At 36.8% G+C, this 27,183-nt stretch overlaps 5 protein-coding genes across 7 annotated transcripts in view; all 5 read left to right on the forward strand.

Moving 5' to 3' along the window:
* The first annotated feature begins 446 nt into the window (after positions 1-446).
* LOC139985404 (sodium/potassium-transporting ATPase subunit alpha-like) lies at positions 447-2,215 on the forward strand. The gene is made up of 3 exons (XM_071999813.1): positions 447-749; positions 1,228-1,540; positions 2,076-2,215. Exons 1-3 carry the CDS (start codon positions 447-449, stop codon positions 2,213-2,215), a joined length of 756 nt encoding a protein of 251 aa, XP_071855914.1.
* On the forward strand, positions 1,814-5,932 carry LOC139985420 (sodium/potassium-transporting ATPase subunit alpha-like). The gene is made up of 6 exons (XM_071999836.1): positions 1,814-2,722; positions 3,022-3,291; positions 3,361-3,675; positions 3,960-4,377; positions 4,712-5,000; positions 5,108-5,932. Exons 1-6 carry the CDS (start codon positions 2,360-2,362, stop codon positions 5,676-5,678), a joined length of 2,226 nt encoding a protein of 741 aa, XP_071855937.1. The 5' UTR covers positions 1,814-2,359; the 3' UTR covers positions 5,679-5,932.
* Positions 5,933-6,067: 135 nt separating this feature from the next.
* Positions 6,068-9,299, forward strand: Cpap3-b (cuticular protein analogous to peritrophins 3-B). Its single transcript, XM_071999828.1, has 4 exons — positions 6,068-6,225; positions 8,153-8,476; positions 8,548-8,944; positions 9,081-9,299. The coding sequence occupies exons 1-4, from the start codon at positions 6,189-6,191 to the stop codon at positions 9,199-9,201; spliced, it is 879 nt and encodes a 292-aa protein (XP_071855929.1). The 5' UTR covers positions 6,068-6,188; the 3' UTR covers positions 9,202-9,299.
* Positions 9,300-10,644: 1,345 nt separating this feature from the next.
* LOC139998521 (protein obstructor-E) lies at positions 10,645-13,659 on the forward strand. The gene is made up of 5 exons (XM_072023128.1): positions 10,645-10,850; positions 12,365-12,559; positions 12,815-12,999; positions 13,154-13,386; positions 13,487-13,659. The coding sequence occupies exons 1-5, from the start codon at positions 10,802-10,804 to the stop codon at positions 13,521-13,523; spliced, it is 699 nt and encodes a 232-aa protein (XP_071879229.1). The 5' UTR covers positions 10,645-10,801; the 3' UTR covers positions 13,524-13,659.
* A 5,568-nt stretch (positions 13,660-19,227) lies between these two features.
* The window catches only part of LOC139998440 (TWiK family of potassium channels protein 7), a 363,454-nt gene continuing 355,498 nt past the window's right edge, over positions 19,228-27,183 (forward strand). For all 3 annotated transcript variants that reach the window (XM_072022971.1, XM_072022970.1, XM_072022974.1), the window contains exon 1: positions 19,228-19,585. The gene's annotated coding sequence lies outside the window, so the exon portion shown is untranslated. The remainder of the gene's footprint in view (positions 19,586-27,183) is intronic.

Here is a 27,183-nt window from a genome sequence, read left to right on the forward strand (position 1 = left end):
GTTTCCTTATTTACTCGTCGGTACACAGTCGGTATTTCGATTAAGTATGATAAATATTTTTTCAATGGGAGAAAGTGAATTATTTAAATACTTGTGATATTAAAATGGAAATCATAAATTATAGACAGATAATATTACGATACATTATTAATTATTTCTCTATTTCACTTTCTATATTTAACGAAATGCTTTCTAAACATTTTATTCATCACATATTTTAATTTCATTAAAATGTTTCATAAATTGAATAGTATTTTGTTCCAATCATTTACGAACAAGAAAATATCGAAACATTTATTCAGGGTAAAATCGATGCGCCATACGTTACTGCAAAAAAATCTGTGTTACGATATCTCGATACAATTTTCATATTAAATATGTACATATTTTGGTTATTTCACGTTTTTATAAACAATATATTTTTCTTTTGATTTTTGCATCTAATAATGTTTGCAACGAATTGGTTTCGTAAATGGAAAATTCTACCATACACTGGAAGACGAAGACGACAACGTACTGTTACCAATCTCGAATCTCTACGTCGTGATATCGAAACAGACGTTCACCTTCGAGCAACGGAAGATTTATTGCAAAGTCTAGGGACAAATGCGACGCATGGCTTATCCACAACCGTTGCATGCGATCTTTTAGACAAGACTGGTCCAAATGAACTGACGCCTCCAAGAAAGATTTCTAATGCATTAAAATTCTTACGTTTATGTTTCGGAGGATTTTCTTTATTGATATGGGTATAAGAATGAATTTTATCATTAATGTCGTACGATATATAGTGGTTCACGAAAGTATTCGAACATTATATGCATATATACATATTATATGTGTTATGCGAAAAACTCTAAAATTTCGTTATGAGAGACAACAATCGTGACTGTCTCAATAGTAAAATTTGAAATTGATCCGAAGAGCTATATACAAGGTATCAGACATTTATCGTAAACATAAATTTAGTGAAAAATTAGCGTATAACATGAACAGTAGTCTTAAACACACGATTAGTGCTACAAATGATTCTACTACATATTATGGCTTATTAATGTAACGAATAATTGACTGTCCAATTACTTTGATGATCTTTACGAAGTATAGCTAAATATCTTGTAACTTTTAAATACATTTTCAGATCCGTTTCAAATTTTACGTACGAAGCTTCAAATACTTTCGCTAGCTACTATGTACATCGTATAACGAGAAATATAAATTGTTTAGATAGGTGCTGTATTATGTTTTTGCAATTATCTTCTGGAGTATGGCACTTACGGCGAAGCTTCTACGGAACATTTGGGGCTTGGCATCGTGCTCGTTGGCTTAATCTTAGTTACAGCGATGTTCAGCCATTATCAGGAGTCGAAGAGTTCTCGAATTATAGAGTCGTTCCAGCAGATGTTACCGCAAAAGACAAAGGTCCTGAGGGACGGCGAAAAAAAGGTATTGTCCGTAGCCGAATTAGTTATCGGGGACATTGTCCTTTTGGAAACCGGTGACCGAGTACCCGCTGACATTAGGATCCTGGAATGTCAAGGTAAATTCGTATCGCTGCAGTTGCAACCGTAACTTTCTTATTTCTCAACAAAAAAGTCCTCGCCTTTCTCTTCGTCGACGCTCGAGATATCTTGTCGATTTTGTTATAAGTACAATCTAAAGAAGCGTAAAATATTTGTCTATGTACTAGATTATTTAAATTCGACGAATTATATTTCTTCTTTTCTTTTTTATCGCGTTTTATATATTTAATTTTCACAATATCGAATTACCGTACTCGCACGAAGGTACTGCTAAATGATATGAAATTTAATATACTTGGGTCTAATTAATTGGTATGTCGATGCTCTGTGGTACAATAGTATTCCAATGCTTTTTGTAGCCACTGTTTACAGCGTTGGTATTGTTTTATTCGTTCGATCATTTCGATTATTCTCAAAGGTAACGCCATCAGTTTCAAATATATTAAATTCGTGTATATATCGTTTCGCAGTTATTTCATGATATTTAATTCATTACAAGTCGGTTTCATTAACTGCCTGAGCATTTTGAAGAAATATATACGTTCCACTAAGGTCTTAAGATCGACAATGCTTCGATTACCGGAGAATCTATCCCACTTTTAAGAACAGCCAATGTTCATCCAACGAATAATCTGATGGAGGCAAAGAACATGGTTTTCTTCTCAACTGATATAGTGGAAGGTAACGTATGACGAAACGAATTGCCGCGTATTAATTTCTCAAGAATTTCCTATGGTTTCTCAAGGCTTCCTGTATCGTTTCTTAAAGTTAAGCTTCGTTAATGTACAACAGGCAGCGGAAAAGGAGTCGTGGTTGCTCGCGGTGACAATACCGTGATGGGTAGAGTTGCTAAACTAACTTCGAAATTGGCATCAAGACCCACGCCTCTTTCACGCGAGCTTCATCGATTTATGAAAATAATATCGTGCTGGGCTATATTCCTCGGAATGCTGTTCTTTACCTTGTCCACAGCGATGGGCTATACTTGGATCAATTCGATAGCGTTTCTAATCGGTATAATAGTTGCGAACGTGCCGGAGGGATTGGCAGCCACTATGACCGTTAGTCTCACTTTAACAGCGAACAGAATGGCAAGCAAAAATTGCCTGGTGAAGCATCTCGAAGCTATCGAGACATTAGGATGCACCGCTGTTATTTGCAGTGACAAAACGGGAACGCTCACTCAAAATAAAATGACCGTAAGCGTGCTGTGTCATTGGTAGAATTCTCTTCGTTTAAGAATTCTATTTCTATATTTCTACAAACTGTGGAATGTGATTTATTACGACGGACTGTATAATACGTGATAGGCGATAATTTGAAGAAAGTAGAAAGAAAGGAAATAACGACTAAATTATAAAAAGGATGCTCTTCCTATTTAAATATTAGCATCGGCTTTCTTCCTTTCTTTTTTATTTGTTTGTTTTACAGCGTTCTCCGTTGTAATATCGTGAAACTAGTGATTACGAAATCAACTTCGTTATTATCTACTGTTCAGGTCCGACACATGTGGTACAACGGTGAATTGCAAGAGGTAATGGCTTCTGACACGTGGAGAAAATATATTAAAAACACAGGATTTCATAAGTTAGCCAGGGTAGCTAGTCTTTGTAATCGGGCTGAATGGGAGCCTTTACCTAAAAATATGCCCGCACCGCCGTTGAGAGAAAGGAAAATTTTGGGGGATGCTTCTGACGCTGCCTTATTAAAATGTATGGAAGTTCTCGTGAAAGGAGGCGCAGAAGCATATAGAAGAACTTGCGTAAAGGTGTCAAAGTATGATCGTTTACGAACTCGATCATCCATCGATGTAACGAACCTATCTTTGTTAATTTAGGTGTCCGAAATACCGTTTAATTCGACGGATAAATTTCAAGCCAACGTTTACATGTGTGGGAAGAAATACGTTGTTTTTTTAAAGGGTGCACCAGAAAGAGTTCTAGAGCGATGTTCGACCGTAGCGTTCGATAACGAAACAAGGAAACTGAATGATGAAATCAAGAAAGCTTATACGGAATCTTGTTATATTCTAGCAAATAACGGTGAACGTGTACTTGGTTTTGCTGATCTCGATCTGCCTGTATCTTCTTTTCCATCGGATTACGTCTTCAGAGAGGATCCTCCAAATTTTCCTCTTCAAAACTTGAGACTAGTAATCTTCTGTTTATACGAAACGAGAGCTTATTATATTAACATCTATCACGTACATACATACGCATACGTAGTTTCTTAAAGTTTTAATTAATATCCATTAAAAAGACAATTCGTTTCCTCAATAGGTTTTCGTAGCTATCGTTTCGTTATTATTATTTCCCTTTTTTTTTTTTATATGGCGATTCATTTATTGAAATAACTCTTATGTTATATTTTTATCTTTATTAAAATAAAATATACACGAATTCATGCAAGTAAGTCGATATTCTACATTATTATTAGATCGGGTTAATATCAATGATGGATCCGCCGAGGCCAGCAGTGCCAGACGCAGTGTACAAATGTCGTTGCGCCGGAATCAAGGTGATCATGGTAACTGGCGATCACCCTGATACAGCGAGAGCAATCGCTAAGTATGTCGGCATCATCACCGATGATTTTTTGCACAACGATCACAATGAAAAGAAACATTCGATCGTGGTGACGGGAGTGGAGTTGCGAGACTTAGACTCGGAAGAACTCGACCGTATCATAAGACAATACCCTGAGATTGTTTTCGCTAGAACATCTCCCGTGCAAAAGCTTCAGATCGTAGAGAGCTGTCAACGACTTCATCTGATCACCGCTGTTACCGGTGATGGAGTCAATGACACACCGGCATTGAAAAAGGCCGATATTGGCATCGCTATGGGGATTGCTGGTACTTTACTGTTTCGTTTTTAATAATTATTAACCTTGCTACGGCCCTCGAGCTTTCACATTTTGAATTTCCGTTTTTATAAAACGGATTTCTATTGTTTTAAGTAAATGTCGATCATAAAATTGAAATCAAAGATAAGAATAAGACTTTTCTCATATCTTGTTCAAATACTTTTCAACTTTAGAAAAATATGTATAATTGGTTCGAAAATGGCCGAGGGAACATAGCGGGGTTAAATCTAAGAGAAATCAACGAGACAGGAATATTTAATTATCTGACCTTATTAATCTTCGATGATGTTACTTAAGTTTTTTAACGCGTGTTTCATCGATAGGGTCGGACGTGAGTAAAGAAGTTGCAGACTTGATTCTATTAAACGACGATTTTGCCTCTATAGTTGCCGGGATCGAAGAAGGACGAAGAGTATTCGACAACTTGAAATCGAGTATCGCGTATACTCTAGCTAGTAACATTCCAGAGATAACACCCTTTTTGGCATTCATTGTACTTGGCATTCCTTTGCCTGTAGGCGTGATTTGTATATTGTGCATAGATCTTGGCACGGACATGTGGCCAGCCGTTTCATTGGCTTACGAGAAATCTGAATCCAACATTATCCTTAGGTATCGATCATTTTGCTCAAAACATTAATCTCTATCGTTATTATATTAGCAATTTTAAGTTATCATTTCTTTTTCAAGCTATAAATTAAATTAATTCGAAATTGTAGGAAACCCAGAATTCCACTAAAAGATCATCTCGTCAGTCATCGGTTACTTTTCCTGTCTTACGGACAGATCGGCATAATCGAAGCTTGTGCTGGTTTCGTCACATATTTCGTAGTTATGGCGGAACATGGTTTTCTACCTTATAGATTACTGGATTTACGATCGTCGTGGGACAGTATCGTCGTAAACGACTTGCAAGATTGTTACGGTCAAGAATGGACGTACGAACAACGCAAGATACTCGAATATACTTGCCATACCGCTTTCTTTGTCAGTATAGTGATTGTTCAAATTGCTGACGTGATGATCTGCAAAACTCGTCGTGTCTCTCTCTTTCATCAAGGCATGGACAATTGGGTACTTAATTTTGGGATTGTTTTCGAGATAACGGTAGCCTGCGTCGTTTGTTATGTCCCTTATATGAAAGAAATTCTCAGAACTTATCCATTGATCTTTGAGTGGTGGCTACCAGGTGTACCGTACGCGGTGATTATTCTGGTTTACGACGAACTTAGAAAGCTTTGGATCAGAAGAAATCCTGCAGGATGGTGGGATCGCGAAACCTGTTATTAAATTTACGCAAATGGATATAACATAATTCAATCTACCATAAATTCTAATCGTATGACAGAACACTTTAAAGAAGCATTTAATGATAAACATAAACGATATAAAATAAAAAGAAGGCGATTAATAGAAGAGAATATCCCGGATACAGAAGACCATTAAAGTTCTTGATTCTGTGTTAATGAAATTCCAATCATATTAAACACTTTATATCTAAAAATGCTTGAAACATTGATTATCTTGTTTAATGTACGGCTAACTCGATGTAGCTTTAACGGAGTGTTGGATCGAAGCGAGTATGCAGAAGAGCAATGGTTCTCCTTTGGTTCTACGCGGTCATCGAATGTTGTAACCTCGTGAATGGAAAAGTGGGGGATGCATATAAGGCCCTGGGACCCTCTCGATGCGACCCAGTAGTCTCTAGTCATCAATTCCTTCACGTTCGAAGAACCGTGACTTGATTCTGACGTAACGAAAAGACTATACTTTTTTCAAATATTCACGTCCTCCGTCAGGATGAAGACGGAGGTGTTGTGTCTCCTAATTTGTCTCGGTGAGTAATTTTATAAAACCAACGTTTCAATCCTTATTAAGTGTGTAACTGCGTTTTCACTCGTTTAAACTTTCTAGTTTTGTAAACGTAACTACGTGAATATTTCGTATTCGATAACAGAAGTCAATAGTTTATAGACAAATTGTTTCAAACTTGCTAAATACTTGAATTTTAAAGAATTTCACTGTAAGATAGAAAGACACCGTGAGAATAATTGTTAAAATGACAGCCAGTTTGACTAGTGACCTTTATCCCAGGTATTGTTTTACTTCTTACAAAGTAGCGACGTGGATTTAATTATTGCTCCGACTGTTACTATAGCTTCTACTAGTTGCTAGAATAAGTTTGCTATCAATTCTACTTTGTAGAGATTCTTAATAATTTACATCTGATCGTGTATAGAGATAGTCGCGCAATATGGAAACTGTAGCCTTAATTTACATGCATATTGGTTGAATGATCCGATTCATTCATAATTTGATTTATACGTGCTACATATGTAGATACACGATTCTTATCTATCCACGAAACAACTTACAACATCGTTTGTTGTTCAGAAATCAGTTCGCTTCAGCTTCTTATAGAAAGTTTCATTTCTCTAGACCACGTGCTGATTTGCAATTTGACGAACAAATCGAACGAAAATCTTATTTAATCCTTTCGCTACCGCCGTTTAAGGAAAAAGTCGTTGTTCACAGGCCAAGTTTGAAATTTTCAACGTGTTACATAATATGACATATATTCGTATGCATATATAATAATAGAAAATGATAAGTAGATAATTAGGACGGATTTTAGAATGCGTCGCATATGTGCAACGCCGGAGCTGTGGAAAGCAACTAGTGCGTCACACGTATGCCGGTGATTATGAAAGTGGCCTGTGTCGTATATTTTTCGTTTCGAGATATTCAAAGTGTTGCGTTTGACGCATGAATTGAATTGTGTTTGACGTCGCAACAACCAGCTTAATCCGAAGATTCGATTTCTACTACTTTGTAAAGAGGATTTCATATTATTGTAATGTAAATGAACGCAACGGAAAGTAAGAAACAGATTCGTTCTTTTTAGATTCTCGACTTGGGTTACTTTGATAATCACGGTGACGCGTGGTGTCGAAATCTAATTAGTGGTTAGTCGATATTTAATCGAATTGTCTTCTCAGTAATAAGAATATCCATCAGCTAGAATTTTCAATTTTTCTCTATAAAGTGACTCCTCTAATGTCGTTGATCTCTTTAAAGTAAACTAATTCATTGCGAAATTACTTGAACGTCTCTTTGAATTACCTACTCTACATAAATACGATTCGATCGATGCGATTAATTGGCAGATACATTTTCTCGACATGGCCTGCTATAGTTCCACGATAAATTTAAGTTCGCACGGCTAAAATTATCATCTTCAAAACGTATCGAAGCCTATATAGAGTGTTGGAAAGTTAACAGGTCTGAGCGATTAAACGACATTTAAGTTATGGCCGAGCAGACACACACGGGGACCAGCCACTTTCTCGCTTTCTTCCGTTCGCGAGGTCGACCGGCGTTTACGTACAAACCGGCGTTTATTCAGGGACGCAAGACGTCGCGTCTTGCCTTGAAAACACTCCGACCAGTCGACCCTCTCTCGCCATTCACCGTTTTTATTTTCTACTCTTTGTATTTTTTATTCAAATTCATTCGTTATTCCTGGCTACCGACGTGAATGCATCCGCATTGTATAAGTTCACCTTTTCGCATAGAAAGAGTTGAAATGAAATTTATTTCTAAACCAAGGTCGAATATGCATTTTCTTCAGAGCAAAAACGTAGAAAAAAAGAAAATGCAATTTCCTACAAGGAAATATGAAAGAATAAATTGCAGCCAAGGGTTTTGCTAACGCGTTAGAAAAAAAACGTTCGTAAATATCGTAACAATCGGACATTTTTTAGGTGTTGTCACCGCTTTAACGAGGAAGCAAGAGGCACTCGAGCAGAATCGTAGGAAAGTGGCTTTGCCAGCGTTGCAGAAGAAACAGCAACCTACGGCAGACGAGGAAGAGTACGAGGAGGACGAAGAAGAACTTTCGGATCAATGTCCCGAACCTAACGGTTATTTTCCTGATGCGGAACAATGCGACAAATATTACGACTGCCGGGATGGCAAAGTCATCGAGAAACTATGTCCCGATGGTCTTGTGTTTAACGACTTTAGCCCTCAACACGAAAAATGCGACCTGCCATTCGGAATCGATTGCACCAAGAGGCCAAAATTACGTGAGTATCGAATTGTATTACAACGTGCTCTAAATTATTTCCCTGCTAACCGTAAATAAATTCGATTACAGAGAAACCACAACCCTCTCCACATTGCCCAAGAATGCACGGCTATTTCGCTCACGAAGATCCTAGAATATGCAATACGTTCTACTACTGTGTAGAAGGAAAGTATAATATGATTACGTGTCCAGAGGGTTTGGTCTTCTCCGAGAAAACGGGTATTTGCAATTGGCCCGACGAGGCGCAGAAAAAAGGCTGCGGTTCCAGGGAATTATTTAATTTCACGTGCCCAAAAGTAGACGACTCTGTTGCCGCTACGCACCCTCGATATCCTGACACGGAGGATTGTCAATATTTTTACGTGTGCGTGAACGGAGAGATACCTAGGAGGAGCGGTTGTAAATTGGGTCAAGCTTTCGACGAACGCACTGGAAAATGTGATTGGGCGAGGAAAATACCCGAATGGTAAGTTCCAGTAAGATAAAGCACGTTCAGTGTGGATTATTGCCGAGGATAAATAATAATTGTCAAAAATTCGGTATTCGTTTCGTGTTTTACTTTCTGACGAAGATAATAAGCAGATGTTTCTGTGGAATTTTAGCAAAGACTGGTACAAAGGTCAATTGACCGACGAGGAATTGGACGCTTTGGAAAATCCACCACCGAAACCAAAACCTTCCGGTGGACATAGCAGGAGAAAAGGCGCCAAACCACCGACGTAGATTTAAGATTAAGTTCATCTGTAGATTTTAATGTTCACTGACTTATTAAATATTTCATGGAAAATAAAACACTTTTAATACGCCTCTCTTTTTTATAACATGGGAACGAAATTATTTTCTAACTACCATACATACAATTGCATAATTCTGTTACTGTTAACATATACTCGTGCGTATATAACGAAATTGTCACCCGAACTCGAGAGTGAAAGTTTTTGCTTTTATTTGTATTCGTTGAAACTTCTCGATAACATCATAGAAATTAAAGCGAGAAACTTCAGAAAACAGATATTTTCAAATGCAAATATTTTGCCTATACGGTTCCTGGTGCTTTGTTTAAGATTTTGTATAAAATCATCGTATATAATTATATCGAAGTACATTTATTAGATTCTTTATTATCGGGAACGTGTCAAAAATTTTACAATACTTTTTACAAACAAATTAGTCTTTCGAGCTATTCGTATTTATCGGTGTGAGTATTGTCACTTTTTCTTTAGTGAATTCAAATCGCGTGTAAATTTCCGTGAGCAGTGAAAGTGATCGTCTGAAAGTTCTTCGCATTTCACGGCAAACGTTTCCGAAATCTGCTCGATCGATCAGTGTGCCAACGTGTGATGCTTTCGTGATAAATTAAATTTAGTGTCGCTTTCGCAATAATCGATTCGAAGAAATTTTATGTAACACTTTGGAACAATGTTAGTCGCGTGTCAAACTATCTTATTCCATCTATAAGATTATCGTTACTTTCAAATTACGCTAATAAACAAGAATTATTTGATACTACGATATTTTATAAAATTAGTTTTGGTAAATTTCATACTAGGATCGACAAGACGTAGAAGACGATAAGAATTATCAATTGGGTAAAACACGCGGTACATCAGTGAAAGAAACGGAACGAAAGAGGCAAGAAACATAAGAGGAGAGAGTGAAAGATGTAGCGTAACCGATCTTCTGAAGAGGAAATTAACATCGTAAATCGAATGATATAATAAGATCAAACATTGTCTAACAAGATTCGATGTTCGTTTACTATCCACCTAAATTTATAACATAATACATATATGTCTAGATTTATTTTAAATTACTTGAACCAGATATAGTAAAAACGAATCAAAGTTTACGAAAAGCAAACTACCGATAGCATTATAGTTACATGGATTTCGAAACATTCCAGGAACGCGATGATCATTTGTAAAGATCGCTGTAATTTTAATTTTTCCGCAAACGTTGGCGAAGGACGTCGAAGTGAGAGTACGGCACAGAAGAGAGGAAGAAGATGAACAGCGGTGACGGTATCTGGAAGAGGGAAAGAAGGGTAAAAGCGCGTGGTCCCTCCGATCAATCTTGATTCTAGACGGTTATCCATCTATGAAAACGAAACGAAAGTGGGGACGAAGTATTGCACGTAGTGGGGACTAACAGGGTATACACCGTGGTGAGTTGCCGAAGAGCTGCAGTGTTTCGCGACGGAGACACCATTTCGAAGGAAGACCAAAAAATACAGATTACCATACTTTAGTGACCAGTGTTTGGAATAATCTTTGCTAGATCGCGTGATTTGCTTTCATCAAAGTCGAGAAAATAAAGGATAAATATGATCAGAGAGTCTTTTGTAACGATATTGGCTGTGATTGCCGTAACGCGTAAGTATCGTATTTTAATAATTTTCTATGCAAAATTTGAAAAGGCATACGTACTTAAAACAATGAAATTATACGGAAATATTTCTCTTCGTTATTAAAGAATATTGTACTTGACGATTAATTACACAAATATTTGAATTAAGCATCGAGATCCTGTATTTTGAATAATAGTGGTAGGTATTTTTCTTAATTGTAACAATAAAAATACTTTCGTTCGAGTGTGTCGTTTTTATACCAAATACAATATTATACGGTTTATTTATACCAATGGAAGGGATTAATATTTTTTAACTGTATATTTTTAAATCATAAATTAACATCGTGAAAAGTAATTCAAGCAAACATGAAATTTCTCGAATTTACTTTGCACGTTTTCAACCAGAAGCAAAAAGAGTACATGCTAATTACCGAGAAGGAAAAGAATGGTTTCACTGAAACAGATCTCAGACTTTCTCTTAATTTCTCGGCACGGTTTGCCGCAGCTTCTAAAATACTACTGAATTTCCGGTATCGTAATCATCGCGTAAAACCGGTAAAATTTCATAACTATTTAAACGCCTGAAACTCGTCGCCCATCCTGAGGAGAAAAATTATCCGTGTCTCTAGTACGTTCCAAAGGTATTCATTTCGCCTGGAGAGCGCGTAAAAGACAGTCGAACTAAACTTTCTAAAGCGTAAATGTCAGATCTGTTGCTCGCTGAGTTGCATAAGTATCTGCAGTGGTTATCGTCTCTATACATATGTAAAACCGATAAATTACGTAAAGAAATAAAATAATGCCTATCGAATTTAAGATTCATGGGACAGAAAGAGAAGTTAGGCTGGTTCGACTAACTCGCGTATGCTACAGCATTTCTCGCCAAGCTACTTTATATGCCTCTTGAAGCGTGGCATTGATTTCCGGTATATCTTACAAAGTAAATGCCGCAAGTAACGTGGAGAAATTTAAGAAATTTGTTCCAGTTTCTTTCTCTCTTTGTATTCCAGATTTTTACAAAGTGAAAACGAGTCCCCCGAGAATGCTACTCCATCGACATTTTCACCTACGTGAATTCCCAGCCCTGTCGTCTGATAAAATATTCCATTTAGATTATTCTTTGATTTATCGCTCCGCTATGTGATTTTTAATAGTCGCGAATATTAATCGATTATCTAACGAAAATAATCTAAAATTAAACTTTATTTTCACTTGAGAATTTTCATCGACATTTTCACCTACGTGAATTCCCAGTCGTATCGCGTGATAAAATATTCCATTTAGATTATTGTCCGATTGAATAATGTGGGATTAAACTTTATTTTCACTGTAGTAAAAATTCCACTGTCAAGAAAAACTGAAAAATATTTCAACCTCGGCGCCGAAAATTTCCGAATATATGCATAAATGATTAACAAATGGTTGTTTCTCAAATAAACGTTACACGTGAAAAGAACTGGAGAAAATTTCATTACCGCATATATACATATATATATATAAAGAGAGTAAACTTTCATTTATGTGAAACTTGTTATAGACGGTGCATTCAACTGCCCGAGCAAAGACGGCCAGTATGAGGATTCAAAGCAGTGCGACAAATACTACGAATGCATCGATGGCGTTGCCACGGAGAAGGTTTGTCCAGATGGATTGGTTTTCGATCCTCTCAATCGTAAAGTGAACAAATGCGATCACGTATTCAACGTTGATTGTGGAGATCGTCTGGAACTACGTAAGATCATCATAAATTGTATTGGTTGGAAATAAAATCTAGTCCTTGAGAATTTGATTATTTTCCATATTTTTGTAATAAATGCTTGTATCAAGTGTTGGAAACACACTCGTCGGAATAAAATTGAACTGTCCAAGTACGACATGTTACGCGTGTCATTGGCTTTTGCGGTTGATGTCCTTGACATACAGGATACTATGACGACAAGTAATGAAAGTGCTTTTAATTCTCGTTATATTTTTTCTATATTTACAGAACCACCTCAACCGACCAAGAAGTGTCCACGAAGGAATGGTTTCTTTGCTCATCCAGATCCATCTGTTTGTAACATCTTTTACAATTGCATCGATGGCGAAGCGATCGAAATTACCTGTACCACTGGATTGCATTTCGACGAATATAGCGGCACGTGTGTATGGCCTGATAGCGCTGGACGAGAGGTAAACGTTGTCCTATATTTTACATGTATAATATATTTCTTCTTTTAGTCTTGATATTGAGAATATCGCAACTTGATAGTACACGTACTAAATGAAAATTAATATGTTTCGCAACAACGTATTCTACATGTAATGTTAAATTTCATCTCTACAGGGATGTGGAGTAGTAGACAAGAAGTTGAAAGACGGTTTCGAATGTCCGAAAGAAAGTCAGGTCGATACCAGAGGAATGGTTGTCGATCATCCTAAATTTGCTCATCCGGATGATTGTCAGAAGTTTTATGTCTGTTTGAACGGAGTAACACCACGTGAACAAGGTTGTAGCGACGGAACTGTTTATAACGAGGAACAGCAAAGATGCGACGCACCTGAAAATGTCCCCGGCTGGTACGTATGATTTAATAGTAATAATTTTTCAAAAATACACCAGTAAAATATTTGAACGATCAGAAAGCAAGATTAATTAAACAATTATACCATTTTACAGTGAGGATTGGTACAAGGATGATGACAAGAAACCATAAAATATTTTCTAAACTCATATGTCCCGCATCGGGATCTCGATATCATCTTTAAATCACGTCATCCTCGTTTAGTGTGTAATAATGTGTGTGATTAGACATTTGAATGTTCATAAATAATAAATTCTATTTTATCTTATTCATCTTATTTTCTTTGGTATTTTCTTTTATCGCTTATCCCAACTCATTTATGATATCAACGAATCGATATAACGAGTTTCTTAATAGCGAATCTATGTCGTTATTAAAATTTGCTATGAAAAATATTAGAAGGGACCGTGCCTGTGCAGATTCTATTTCTTGAAATATGTACGAAGTGTCTTTGAGTTTTCTTTCGTAACCAACGAAGCGTGTCGACGGTAACTTTCTCCTGGACATTTTATTGCTTTTTGTTCTTGAATTCATCGACAGACGACTTTCGTGTTAATGTACTTTTTACTAGGCATATATGATAACTAGACTGTGGACTTTTATGTATTTATGTGAAATTTAAAGATGCAAAAGCGAATAAAATGCATATAATATACGAAAATACGTAAAGTACTTGTTATAAGCAATTCATATAATTTTTAATAAGTAAAGTGAATCTCTATTTACGTTATATTTTTTTAATCATGTCCATAGAAATATAAATTTGCATAAAAATGAGCTATTTGTAATATACAAGGAGTATTTGATTTTTGCTTAATGTTTGAGATAGAATATGGATCACGTATAACGTAAAAGATAAATAAAAGACACGATGCACGAGATTAAAAATTTGATAAATCCGTTTTTTACAAGGTGTTGAAAATCGCAAGACGATATAGTTTGATATTTCTTTAACTTATCAAGTAAGAGATGCTCGTAATAATCATAAGCAGAGAGATAGCTATGACCAATCTAAACTTTCCCAACTGTCCGCTGATTACATTGTGTTTGTGTAATTGCATGGCATTCATTTATACGCGATTCAATCTAAGCTGAAATTTCTTGCGTACAGCAAGGATCAGCTGAATCTGGCTTGATTGTAACAGTACCTTAAAGTGCCATGTACAGAGAAAGGGAAGCAGAAACTCTGTGCACTGCAACGGTTAAAATTTAATCGCGATCAAGTTACTCATCGGAAAACCATAAGTAAATTACCAGTTCTCCAATAGTTATAAAAATTACTGCTGACTTAATAATACTTCGTTCGAAATACTTGTAATCGATGTTACAGATTTTAAATTTTGTCCACCTAGTAGGTCAAGGATACACAGTTTCTCTTTAGCAGAATTGTTTCTTGACTATATAATGATGTATACTTTTGTGATGCTAGTGCTATATCTTACGTTTTTAATATAATATAGTACAAAATACAAGGTAGAAAGCGAAGAAAAGCAAGTGGTTTTATAAATACCTGATTGTTTAATAGTACGAAAAATGTTTGATTGACTGTACAGTCTAGGTTAAAGATTAGAATAGTTTTGGAAGGAAAAGATTATTTTTCTCTGGGACTTGTATAAATGAACTGTTTGAGAATCACTGCGTACCCCAATGCTTGAGCTGCTATACATACGTTCGTGTAGAGAGAGTTTGCCTAATTTCAGGGGCATTTTAATCGATTTTTGCACATTACCGACGTATTATTTTTCGTTATTATAATCCAACGATTAAAATTAATTGCATAACTAGTTGGTAAAATTTCGATATCGTTTGTTGATTAAACAGTGTTGGAATAATTAAATATTCGGTTAAATGGTATTCCAATAATCGAGATCAAATAGTATTGTAAAGAACACTAGATTCAAAGGTGTGTATGTAAGCATACGTTAACTCGCAGAGGGACATTCGTACCACCTATTGGTATAACGTTCAAGAGACTAGGGAGAAGTTGGTCGAATAGCTGGGGTGTAATATTAGGAGCACTTTGAAAGGTAAAGTTACACCAATAACAGAACTAGCGAAGCTCGGGACGGTCAATAGAATATGCAAATTGGCGTTCAAATGGTCGGATAAAGGTTTCCTTTGGTTTTCATTACGTTGTTCAGGACCGTGCTCCTTAGGTTTTCTTTCAATCATCTATGAATTGGCTGAATAACATTAAAGAAACATACGATACAACTTCTCAAATAATTCAAATATAGTTATTATTTGACAGAAGTTATTACTCGATAAAATATTTGTTTCATCTCCTAATTATTCTAATGCACGATGAAAGTTAGCATTAAAAGGATTAGAAGTAGCTTTTATAGTCATCGCTTTTCTTGCGATATAAAATTAATCTTTTTACAAAAATATTAAATTCCGTATTTCTTATACAGTATTCTTACATAGCTTTTCTCGCGAGTAATATATTTTTCTATCACCCAAAGGATTTTATTCCTACTATTTCTACTACTTCAAGATTGCGGTAGGATCTAGACACGCAGAATCCTGGCTCTGTCGGCCAAGATAGCTAAAAGTAAAACGGTTGTAAAAGTTACATTATTCTATGTCGATTTTTACAACCAGAGGTTTTCAAAGGTTCTTTATCATCGGTATATGGTTTCGAGTACTAGTAGATATAGGATACATTTTAGCCATAAAAGTTGAAGATCTCTTTATGATCCGTTTTATCGTTGTCCGATCGAATTCAAAGGCGAAAAATATTATCTTTTTATGGATTGGAAAATTTTTGAGAAGATGAGATAGAAAAGAACGTACAGAAATGTTGAAGCATTCTAAAAGCCGATAATTTCTGTTCATCGTTAGCTAGTTTGTAAAAGAATACGGCAGATTGGGTAATTATGGAGTAACCGAGCCAAATCGACCTACCTTTCGAGAATTTCGAGCGAGAAAGTTCTGGAGTATTCTTCCGAAAAGTTTATTCTCTTCTCAGTATCAAGGATTCTCTCACACGAGTTCAGACCTTTCACTGGAGCTTGCGGAAAGTCTCTGGTCCATTTTTTAGAATTAGAAGAAAACGGTAGCCGAGGCGATCGGTAATCGATACCCGTGGAGTGCAAGGGCTCGTAAACTGGCCAAACAACGATTCGTACGAGACGATTGGTTTAGCAGTAGTGGCTACGTTTACAGGTGTGCGATTGCTAGAACAGGTGAGCGATTGGTTCAACCTTTCCGGTTCTTCGTAAACTTCTCTTTTCCTTCGTCAATTTTCCTTCTCCCCTTTTACGAGATAAAGTGCCAGAGTGATCACTAATCTGGCCCACTCTTACACGCTTTTCTCTTCGTATTTAAATTTTTATCGTAGCCTCCGAGTAGCTTCATTACATTTTTAGCGAAACGAAGTGTAGTTCGATCCTTTTTTTTCTCTCTCTCTTTTCTGCTCGGTTATGCGAGAAATCAAGAGCAAGCCCATTTAAAATAGCACAACCCCGGATTGTCGCGCGGCTTTTTTAGCCTGCTAATAATCGTGATTCGCTTTTTGTTTCCATAAATTACGGTATCGCGGTACGGGAACAATTGTTATGATAATCGAGCGTTTAGCATTATGCTGTTTAGGCAAAAGACAATATACCGTAGAATGTTCTACGATGTTGTTTGTACTGTAACGGCTGCTGTTACTTTTATGCGCGAATTACGAAACAACGCAACGGCATCAGACATTCCAGTTTGCAATATTGTAGGTAGTATACTCTTATCCCGGTAGAATGTCTATGGTTGATGTAAATTATTCTGCGTTCCAGCATCCTGAATGATACTCGATGAAAATTTGGGAGCGTTTATTATCCTGAACGTAATTTCAAGACAATACGGAAACAATTAGTTTTACTTGTATCCGTCTGTCGATGTAGAGGCAAGTTTAAAGAGGTTGTCGCATAGGTTTCGGATAGAATTTAAAATAGAATCTCTGCAGTTGGACAATTTATATGATTTCACGAAGGTAGATGATGAGAAAAGTTCTATAATAGTGTCAACATCGCAGCGTGTTAATATTGTAATTGTTGCATTTAGTTACTTACATATAATTTTCAACTAACAGTATTGGACAATCACGCGGTACCGCAAGCACAGATTTTTATGGCTGACCATGAATTTTAGACTACAATATCTTTAAAGATAGCCAACGGTTAGTGGATAATTTACAAGTTATATCCTCTCTCTATCTCTCTCTTTCTCTATTCTTTTTAGTTGATAAAAATTTCATTTTAGTTGAAGTTAGATTTATTTTTAACTTTAAGCCACTGCTTCGGAGTGGTCTCATAATTCACAGCTATTACTTTCGGTTTGAGCGTGTTGGTGAATTTTCGGAAGAGCAGATTTTCCCGAAAAGCGAGCGTAATCCAAAGTTTATAGCATCAGCGTTGCAGTAAATTTATCCAAGGTATGCGCATTTTTACGATGTTAGACGCTTAGGGAATCGGGTGTTGCTTGAATGGTTTTGGAGAAGATAGTTTATTTGAACAGCTAGTGCAATTTTGACTATTTACAGATTCTGAATGCTTCAAATATTCAGGCTCGATTGATTCCTTGAGCTCTTGCTATTTCGCTCTCGAACAGCTAGTAACACGTTTCCATCAATATACGTTTCGATACAAATGCCACCACGTACCGTCTGTTACCTTCCACACAAGAATTTTTTAGCGGCGCAGATCTTTGTTCCGTTAAGTGATTTTATCGATTAAATGTCGTGCGTAACGTTTAACGATTGTTTTCCGATATTAACGGAATTTTTTATTCGAGCGGAAGTTGTCGCGATATTACTAAATTATTGCGAAAGTTCGTTCCTTTCCAATTTTTCTGAGTAGACAATTAAATGAAAACCTCGAATAAGGGTGTAAGGCACATTTAGTATATTTTATAAAAAAAAAATGGCTTTTAGGTTGTCCCATAAGTTTCAAGCTTTTAACGTGCTTTTTGTGTTCATCGTTACATCGCCCTCTAACGAAATATTCGCAGTCTATCTGTACTAAGGCGATTAACTAGGATTGTAGAATCCATGCTTTAATTCAACTTTGAACAAAATGCTTTATAGGCTTTTATTCAAGATTTCTATTCAATTATATAGAATTCCAGTTGTTAATAACGGCTATCATTTGGCGACCGGTCACAGAATTTATTTGTTAGCATTTTGTATAATCCAAGATTAGCATGGTTAAAATTTTATTGCAGGAAACGACATCCGGCATGCGCGAATCTAATACATTTTTATCTTTCGTAAGCTCGTTTATCTGTTCATAGGTACGTTGTACGAATTTGCAGTTTTCGTAGGCGTTAACTCTCGTTGCGCTGTGCAATTTAGCGTTTCAGCAACGTATAATCGCGTTAAAAGTCGAGGACGAACTCGAGACGAGGCGGTAATCGGCCGTTCTATCCGATAACGAGTTCCGTCCAACTTCGCCACTGCGTAGCGACGAAGAAATGGAGAATGAAGAACCTAGAAACTGGAACAGGAACGAAATCAAGAGAACTCGTAATGAGAGGAATAACGACCAATTTTGTTTTTATATTCAGATTTCTGATATTTCATTTACTCGATTGAGGTAACCAACACCTTATCGATGGTTCTGTTTTGTTTAAGACTCTTGACGCATTTAAATGTAAGATGTGATATTGCGACACAAAAGGAGAAGTATCGAGGCGTAAACATGATCAAGATCGCCCATAGAAATTCGATTAAAACCGCCGAAAGACCGGTTGCGCGGTCGAGATGCGCATTGAGATGCGCACGCATTGGTCTCCCTTTCGACAGAGCTCACGATACATATCGATAATTAATAGTACGATCGACAAAGCGACATGGCTCGAGCTGGCGAAATTTTCCCGCGTGTGTATCGTGACCGCGCACCGTGGAGGTCGTTTCGTGTCATGTGTTGTTTCGGTCGAATAAGAAATATGTTTCGCGACGAGACGAACGAAATAACCTTGTCGTTTCCCGATCTACGAATTCTTGTTGCGCGTAATATTGCTCAGTGTATTTACTTCCGTCGTACAAGGTGTCGCCCGTGAGTGAGATATTCCAGAGAATTCCATGTTCGCACTTACGTGAACCCCTGTGCATCGTTGTCATATGTGTCGTGGTGGACGTTATTTCATGTCAGAGTGTAGTGCCCGAGGAGGATCTTTGGAGAGCCGACAGAATAGCGGAGGATGAAGACAAGGTAGGACACATTATCTTTTATATTCTATAAGGAGGGAAAGTTCTGCTGGAAGCTCATCAGGTTCTCTTGCGTTCTTACGTCTGGGTATAGCATCTTAGTGTGTCATCCGGGAGAGGGGGCGGGGGAGGAGGAGTTAGGTTACCCTTTCAATCTCGCGGTAGAAGAACTCACGATTTCTGATAGTTGATCTAGACGAGATATTTCTGTGAGGCATGCTTCGAATTTAAAGAATAACCTTCCTGGCGTTCAATCTTTTTAAAATACTTCTTATTGTAAAATAGTAGATTAATCCTATCGACGCCATTTTGTCGATCGATGTTTGTTCTCTATACGATACTGGGATTTTATGTTTATTTTTACCGGCTTCGCACTCGAATGTCACAAAGATTAAACAACTTATTGTTCCTGCTTCCTGCTTCTTTCGAGGGTTTAGTCAAATGTTGTCGAACATTCGCTTGACACGTTGTCTATCGCGAATAAAATTATGATTTTGTCGTGCTGGGGCCTTCCAAAGGTTTACCATCCGTATGTATAAGTAAGCTGAAAGTTTCCTATCCGAGAACAAAAGGTAACTTTCAAAAGAACCGATGTAGCTCTACTTTATCGAATCTCTTTAAGTCACCACTCTGTGATATATCATTGTAGAAGAGCATGTTCAATGAAGTTCTAAAACTTCCGTAGATGTAAGTTGATTGGATCGAAGATGATAAATATTTCAGTTAAGATTTCATCCCATTCCACTCAGGTTTTCAATTTTCGATTCTCTCTCGATTATCTCTCGCAACTTATAAGGATTAACTTTCCTTTAATTAAATTGGGATTAAGTTGCATGAACTTTCTTAACGTAAAATATAAATCCTACACGAGGTAAGCAACATGTCGGAGCAAGAAGACTTCAGAGAGAAATCGTCTCTTACTGTAAATAAGAAAAGGGATCCCGATGGAAACGCCTTTTCGTTCAGTAAGATTGTCGGAGGATGTTTGTCCATGGATTCGAGTACGAGTTCAACTAGAATGGGGAAGCAATCGCATGGTTGCATGTAATGTAACACGTGCCGGGTGCATTCTGCCTGAAACTTGTTCCTTTTTGTTTTGTGTGGGTCTGGTGTTTCCTTTTCTTTCGGGTGTCCCGATGGAGACACGCAGACAGACCAATATACGCGCGAGTACAGAGTATCCGTGTAGGTAACTCTTAATCTCTTGAGAGCAAACACCGGTACTCGGATGCAATCATTTCCAGTAAAGGCAAATTAGTTTTCCTTGCCTTTCCTTAACACTTCTCTCGTGATCCTTTTTTTCATTATATATTACGCTTCGGATTATTATCAAAGGTTACGAGATACCTTTGATTGTCAAAGGTATTCCGTAATGAAATACAATTCCTACGCTGAACAATTTTCAAATACCACCTAACCGTGAAAACTCTGTAATTCTGATAGATATGGAATTAAAATTTAATTCTCGAAACATATTTTATTCTGAATTTCAAATATAATATTTCCGCGACTTTTCCTAAACAATGTTACGTTAATTAAATAAATTTTAGTTTACTCTTTTCCACGTATTTAATTACATTTAAAACGACCTTGTCTTGCAACAGCGACGAGAGAGTACGTAAAAATATTAATATTCAGTTGCAGATATTTCATTTCTCCGCTTCTGTTTACATGTTTTTAAATGAACGTTCCATTTCAGGCGTTATTACAAACAATTTTATAATGTATAATGTTCAGTCAAAAAATGAATCCTCGGTAAAACCGACACGTTCGAACTCTATTTATATACGCATGTTGTCGATGTTTGCATTTATACAAGTGCACGCATACTGGAATTTATTATTTTCATTCGATGAATTTTTCCAATTGTGCCCGCTGTTGGGCCTAATACATTCTATTTTCTAATGTACAATGCTAATGGGAACAGTGTATCACGTTTCAATTGCTTAGATACAACTTTCATTAATGTTTCGCCACTAACATTTGTAGCGGCTGTTTCGATTTCTGGTGCACAGAATCCTGTATATACTGTGTATACGTTCCGCAGAAATTACTAGACGACAACGAACGTGGTATCGTGTCGTGCGAAATAGTGGAAAACGAATTGTCACCAAACACGTTATATCGTTCTTTTTATATTTATTGCTGATTGTTCTATCGTTCTTTCGGTGCTATTGGGTTAATCGTGTATCCGCGAAGCAATCGTGGAAAAACAGAGATAGAGTACCAACTAGATAGAACGAACAGTTAAAGTGTCAGGGGGTATGTTGGCGAAAAGAGAAAATCGAATTTCGGGGCTACCTGCAAAAGTAACGCGGTAAGCGGAAAGAATAACGAAGTATCGTAAATAATAAGATAAATCATCGCTTTATTTGTTGCTTTCTTTGGCTAGCAATTGTAATTATTTTGTGAGTCCTAGAAATAAATAATATATTACAGAATAACGAACGACGTATTACGAATTGTATAGAAAATAGGACCAAACAGATTAAATGATTCGATTAGTATAATGGCAGGTGTTAATATATACATAATCGGTAATGGCTACAAATCATATGACATTTATTATTGAAAGATATTAATTTAGTGGTACAGAGGTTAATTTGCTTTATTGATAAAGTTAGTTTGTTAATAATTTTATTAATTAATATTTCTAACTTCTGCATGGAGGGACATGTATAATGAACTCGATGCTTCATAATGTGTGGAGTTATACAGGAAATTTATCATTTGATGTACGTATAAATGATTGATAGGTGTGATATTAAATGATTATCGTTTTTGTCTGTTCGAATGTTTCGTAGAGAATATAACTGATTTATTTTTCATATTTTCGCAAATTAGATACGATGCATGTGTCGGATAGTTGAAAATTAACTTTGATCTTAAGCCAGACAATGTATGTCTTACATTATATGTATACCTCCGGCGGTTTTAGTTGGATCTAACGTTCAAAGAATGTGTGACAGATTAATGAAACTTCGTATGTATAATGGTTGCGCCTACATAGAGTACAGATGTTATTAGATAAGTCCTTGCGTTGTTAGTTTGACAAGCTGACACTTTAACATATCGAACCTCTTGAATGACAAATGAACTCGATGAGGTTTAAACCGCGGTAACTGTTAATCAAGAGAAGTTCCAAGACACTTTAACGCATTAATCATTATTACGATACATGGCAGTTTAATTAAATTGTTATTTATAAAATATATAAAACAGATATTACGATATTTCTATCGAAATTGTTAAATCATTTCTTAAACCTCTGCATGCCGATTTAATCGTATCGAGTATTTAACGATGGTGCAATTTAAAATTCTTCGAATCAATACGATCTCGGGCACTTCGAGCACGTAATCTTAAATTTGGAAAATAATTTCACGGAACGATCGTGAACAGAAAGTATTGTAAATATCGAGAATCTTAAAAACCCTTGAAATTCTAGGAAACTTTGGAACTTCTAAAACTCTTGAATCTTTAGCTGGCATTTTGAAAGCCTTATAACTTTTGATCGCCCAGGAATCCTTGAAACATGCCAATAAAGCCAGAACAGCTTTTTAAGAAGTTTCGTCAAATGAATAATATGTTTGCGAAAAATAACTCGATAAAATATTAGTTCACTTTATACATTAAATCGGATCGATCGTTCCAACTATATCCATCATGCAATTTTATTTCCACGGTGTTTATATGTTTAGCTAATTTGATTACATTTTAATTGTATATTATTTTGGTAGAGAGAGAGAATTTAGTAATTTCGGTTGTACGTGCTAACGAGCAAACGAGAATGCGCAAGAAAGATAATGTACAGTGTACAGTGTGCAGGATTGGGAATGAACAGCGTAAAAACCAAAATGTGTGAGGATTCATCTTCCAAAGTTCTCGTTATGAACGTTATTTCTACTCCATTAAACGTAGTATCGGCTGCGATCTTTTCATTTCGTTGAAGAATCTATTAGCAAAATAGTCTGGTTTATCGTTGCTCGATTTTTCTCATTACCATCTAGTGTCTAGTAAGTTTTCGTGTATTACTTTTTAATGGTTTCAATTTTTTCTCATTATTCACGATGATTATTATTCGATCATAAGTTTCCGTGTCGTCATTGTCTCGACGCATTTTCCTGAAAGTACTCCGTGATTATCCAACTATGCTTATTTTTTGCAAGAACAATGCTTAGGTAATTGAGAAAGTTGAGAACTCTATACGTTGTACGACATTGTGTGTATATACTACATGAAAAAAAGCAGGAATTATTCCAACTGTGAAGTACTATTTTTCACTACCTAACATACCTATTAACAAGTCCACCCCTTACAACCACGCGTAGGTAATTTGTTTACGCTTCAAATAAAATTTCGCTTGTGAATCTTTCCAAAACGTATTTGTATCTTCCCTGAAAACAATTTCAAACGTTTGATTTAAAATCTGATCGTATAACGTAGCAAAGGTTTCGATAGATATATCAGAATTTTTCCGGGTATTTTCAGAGTCTGGAATAATAAAAAAGAAAAACAAAATGAACTGAATATCGACGTAGCTTGTCCGCTACGAAAGCAACTTACGGGAAGTTAATCTATCATAAAAATAGAAATTAAAAGTGAAAGCCGACATGTATCATCGCATAATTTAGGAGCGAGCGTGAATCGTATATCGAGGAATGAAAGCAGCGGAGCACAGTGGTCACGGGTGAGGGTATTGTGCAGAAGCCAGAAGTGAGGATAAAACGAAAAGTCGAATGACGAAGTCGCCCGAATGTCGGCAAAGAAAAACAGGAACGGAAGGAGTGCGACAGGTAGGCGGGTTCCCGCAGGAACAATTCGAGATGTAAATCAATGGTTGATAAGGGTGGCTGTCCCACGAGAAAAGGAAGGTCGCTCTTGGATCTGGCTGAACTAGAAAGGAGGATAGAGAATCCGAACTGAGTTTGTACTAGGGAAAGGTGGGTCTTCGTTCCGCGGAAATGCCTCGTTCAAGAATTATTTATTTGCCGACTTTCAACGAAAATTTTCGCCCTTAAGTGGGTTCTGCGTTTTCTACCAAATCCTCCATCACGTTCTTCGCAGTCTTCTAATCCTTCCATTTTCTACCACTGTGTGAAAGTCGCGCTACGAAAGAGGCCGGGTCATGACTGGAACGTATGGTAAATTGGCGTGTTGACTCAGCTGATAGGATTCCTGTATAAAAAATAAGAACGCGTCCACAGAATTTAGGAGCGAGGCTCTGTTTTACATTTCAAAAGTTAAGGCTTTCTACGTGATTAATTTTAATTTCGTCAGCCCATAAAAAACAAGGAAATACGTAAGTCGTATTTTCTCTCGTTATACCGTTTTATCGTGGAAAACTCAATAATCGACTTATCGTCGAATCTTCGAAAAACGGCCAGAGTAACGTACTTGATATCTGCCTTGGACACCCATATTTCGTAGTCTACATGGAACGATTCAATATCACACCGATTTTTGTCTACGCTGTTATATACACCTTTGATCGTAACATTTTGCTCGCGTATCGAATTTGTTCGTAGCTTATCTCGCAACGATCATAAGTCGGGAACACAGCTAAATTCATCTTTTTGAGTGATAAATTTCACGTGAAAGGTACTCCATACATAATCGATATCCGATACTAACGATGGTTCTGCCTAGGCAATCGCCCTAGAGTCACATGATACGTCATGCTACAATAGCCTGAATTGAACGATTTATTGTACAGGCCTACAACACGTCACAACCTTGCGTACGTGGCGTGCGAGCTTCGACAAATATCCTTCTCGACCGGTAAAAAAAGAGGATGGTTTGAAAAAAGGAAGAACAGACAAGGAAGCATGGAAAAAAGGAAGAACAGACGCAAAGAACGGATCTATTAAACGTTTATGGTTACCTAAAAATGTGAACGCAACGATACGTTCTTTAATACTGCACTATCGAAGTATCGTAGTGTAGAACATACGAAAAGATCGTAAAAATCTTGTTCTTTAAACAGCGTGCAATAACGAATGAAATCGTTGATGGTGGGCTCGATGGAGCATCCGGGTTTCGAGCAGCGAGGGACACACGGTTCTGCACCGTGAAATTTCACACGGCAGTTAACGGATGGTAGATAGCAAGAGCGACGTGCTGGTCAGATAAAACGCAAAACATTGGGGCTGACATGCAATTAGTGGCAGCGCCGACTGCAAATCGTCTCGTCGTCGTGACGCAGTACCGCGAGATTTACTGTTCGCTCACCTTCAGCGATTTTATCCTGCCGGTTCTCCCTTTTACCGACGTCGCTTCCTTCCTTCCTCTTATTTTTTCCTTCCTTTCCATTCCACTCTAATTTTCTTTGTGCCCTTGAAACGCGTGCACAGGAATCGCTTTTATTCGCGAATACATTTAATCCCCTTAACGCAATCTCCTTCGCCTTCTACTCGTTTCGCTATGGAAATACAAAGGATGAGAACTACATTTTTAAACTTGACATTATGGTTTACCGAAACTAATCAGATGATCTGTGAATTACGCATGAAGCGTAGTTGTGTCTCTTTTCGAAACTGTACAAAGTTATCGAATAAGGAGAACAATGTTACTTTCGAGTGGCTCGATATACGCCGGTTTGTTTTAATGTGAATATCGATCCAGAGTGGTTGACAGATCGTTTCTAACAAGTTGAACGTTTCGAGAATTAATCGCGCGTTTGGACGAGCTACGTTATTTGACTAATTAGCTTGCTAATCTCGTTCGTTGTTTGCCAGCGCAAAGGGCGCGGAAATTATTCATTTAGACATAACCTGGTGCTGTCCTGAATAGCGAGTTCCTTTAAACATCCTGTTGTATTTCCAAGAATTAATGTAGTTCATCACAACAGACAGAAAGTATTTTTAGAAAAAGATGTGATTATGAAACGTCAGCTGAATTTCTACAAGACTGTGCATCTTTTCCTTAGTATGGGTGAGACTTCATTCCATTAGGACACAGCCGTCTTTTATCGGCGGCTGCTCTATTATCTTACAAATTACATGTCTGTCAGCCTTTGAAACTTTTTACCGTAATTAAATTTTGTCTGGAATCTCGATCAAGTTATAATTTCCCAGAATTTCGATAATTGATGCGTAAACGTGAATTGCTTCCGATATTATTTAAGAAACGATAAGTTCCTTGATAAAGAATTTTCATTGTCCTTATTAGCATGGATGTCATCTGCAGTTCACGTTTCCTTATTGGTTCTTTGATTCAATGTTCTGCACTTTGAACGAAATCAATCGATCCTTCGCTTGATTATTAATTTAATATATATCTAGCTTGCGCGTTATTCCATCCTATTAATTTATATTTCAGTAGCAACGAAACGAATAGAAGTATCGTTAAAAAGAAAAACAATAGCGACCGGCTCGATTTTAACCATAAATGCGAAAGATATATCAGCGTAGTGTATAATTGAGAAAAATGCTCGTTATCATTCCCATCGGTTTTCATTGGTCTGTCCGATTGAACTCTTCGATTTACTTGCAGATTTCGCGCAAACTCGATCACACTTGCCTGCCACTAACAAGATTGCTCGATGAAGCAACGTTATATAAATCACTTTTTAACAGCTTTGCGATGACGATCGCTTTTAAA

This window comes from Bombus fervidus, chromosome 3 (genome assembly GCF_041682495.2).
Source record: "Bombus fervidus isolate BK054 chromosome 3, iyBomFerv1, whole genome shotgun sequence".
In the NCBI taxonomy this organism is placed as follows: domain Eukaryota; kingdom Metazoa; phylum Arthropoda; class Insecta; order Hymenoptera; family Apidae; genus Bombus; species Bombus fervidus.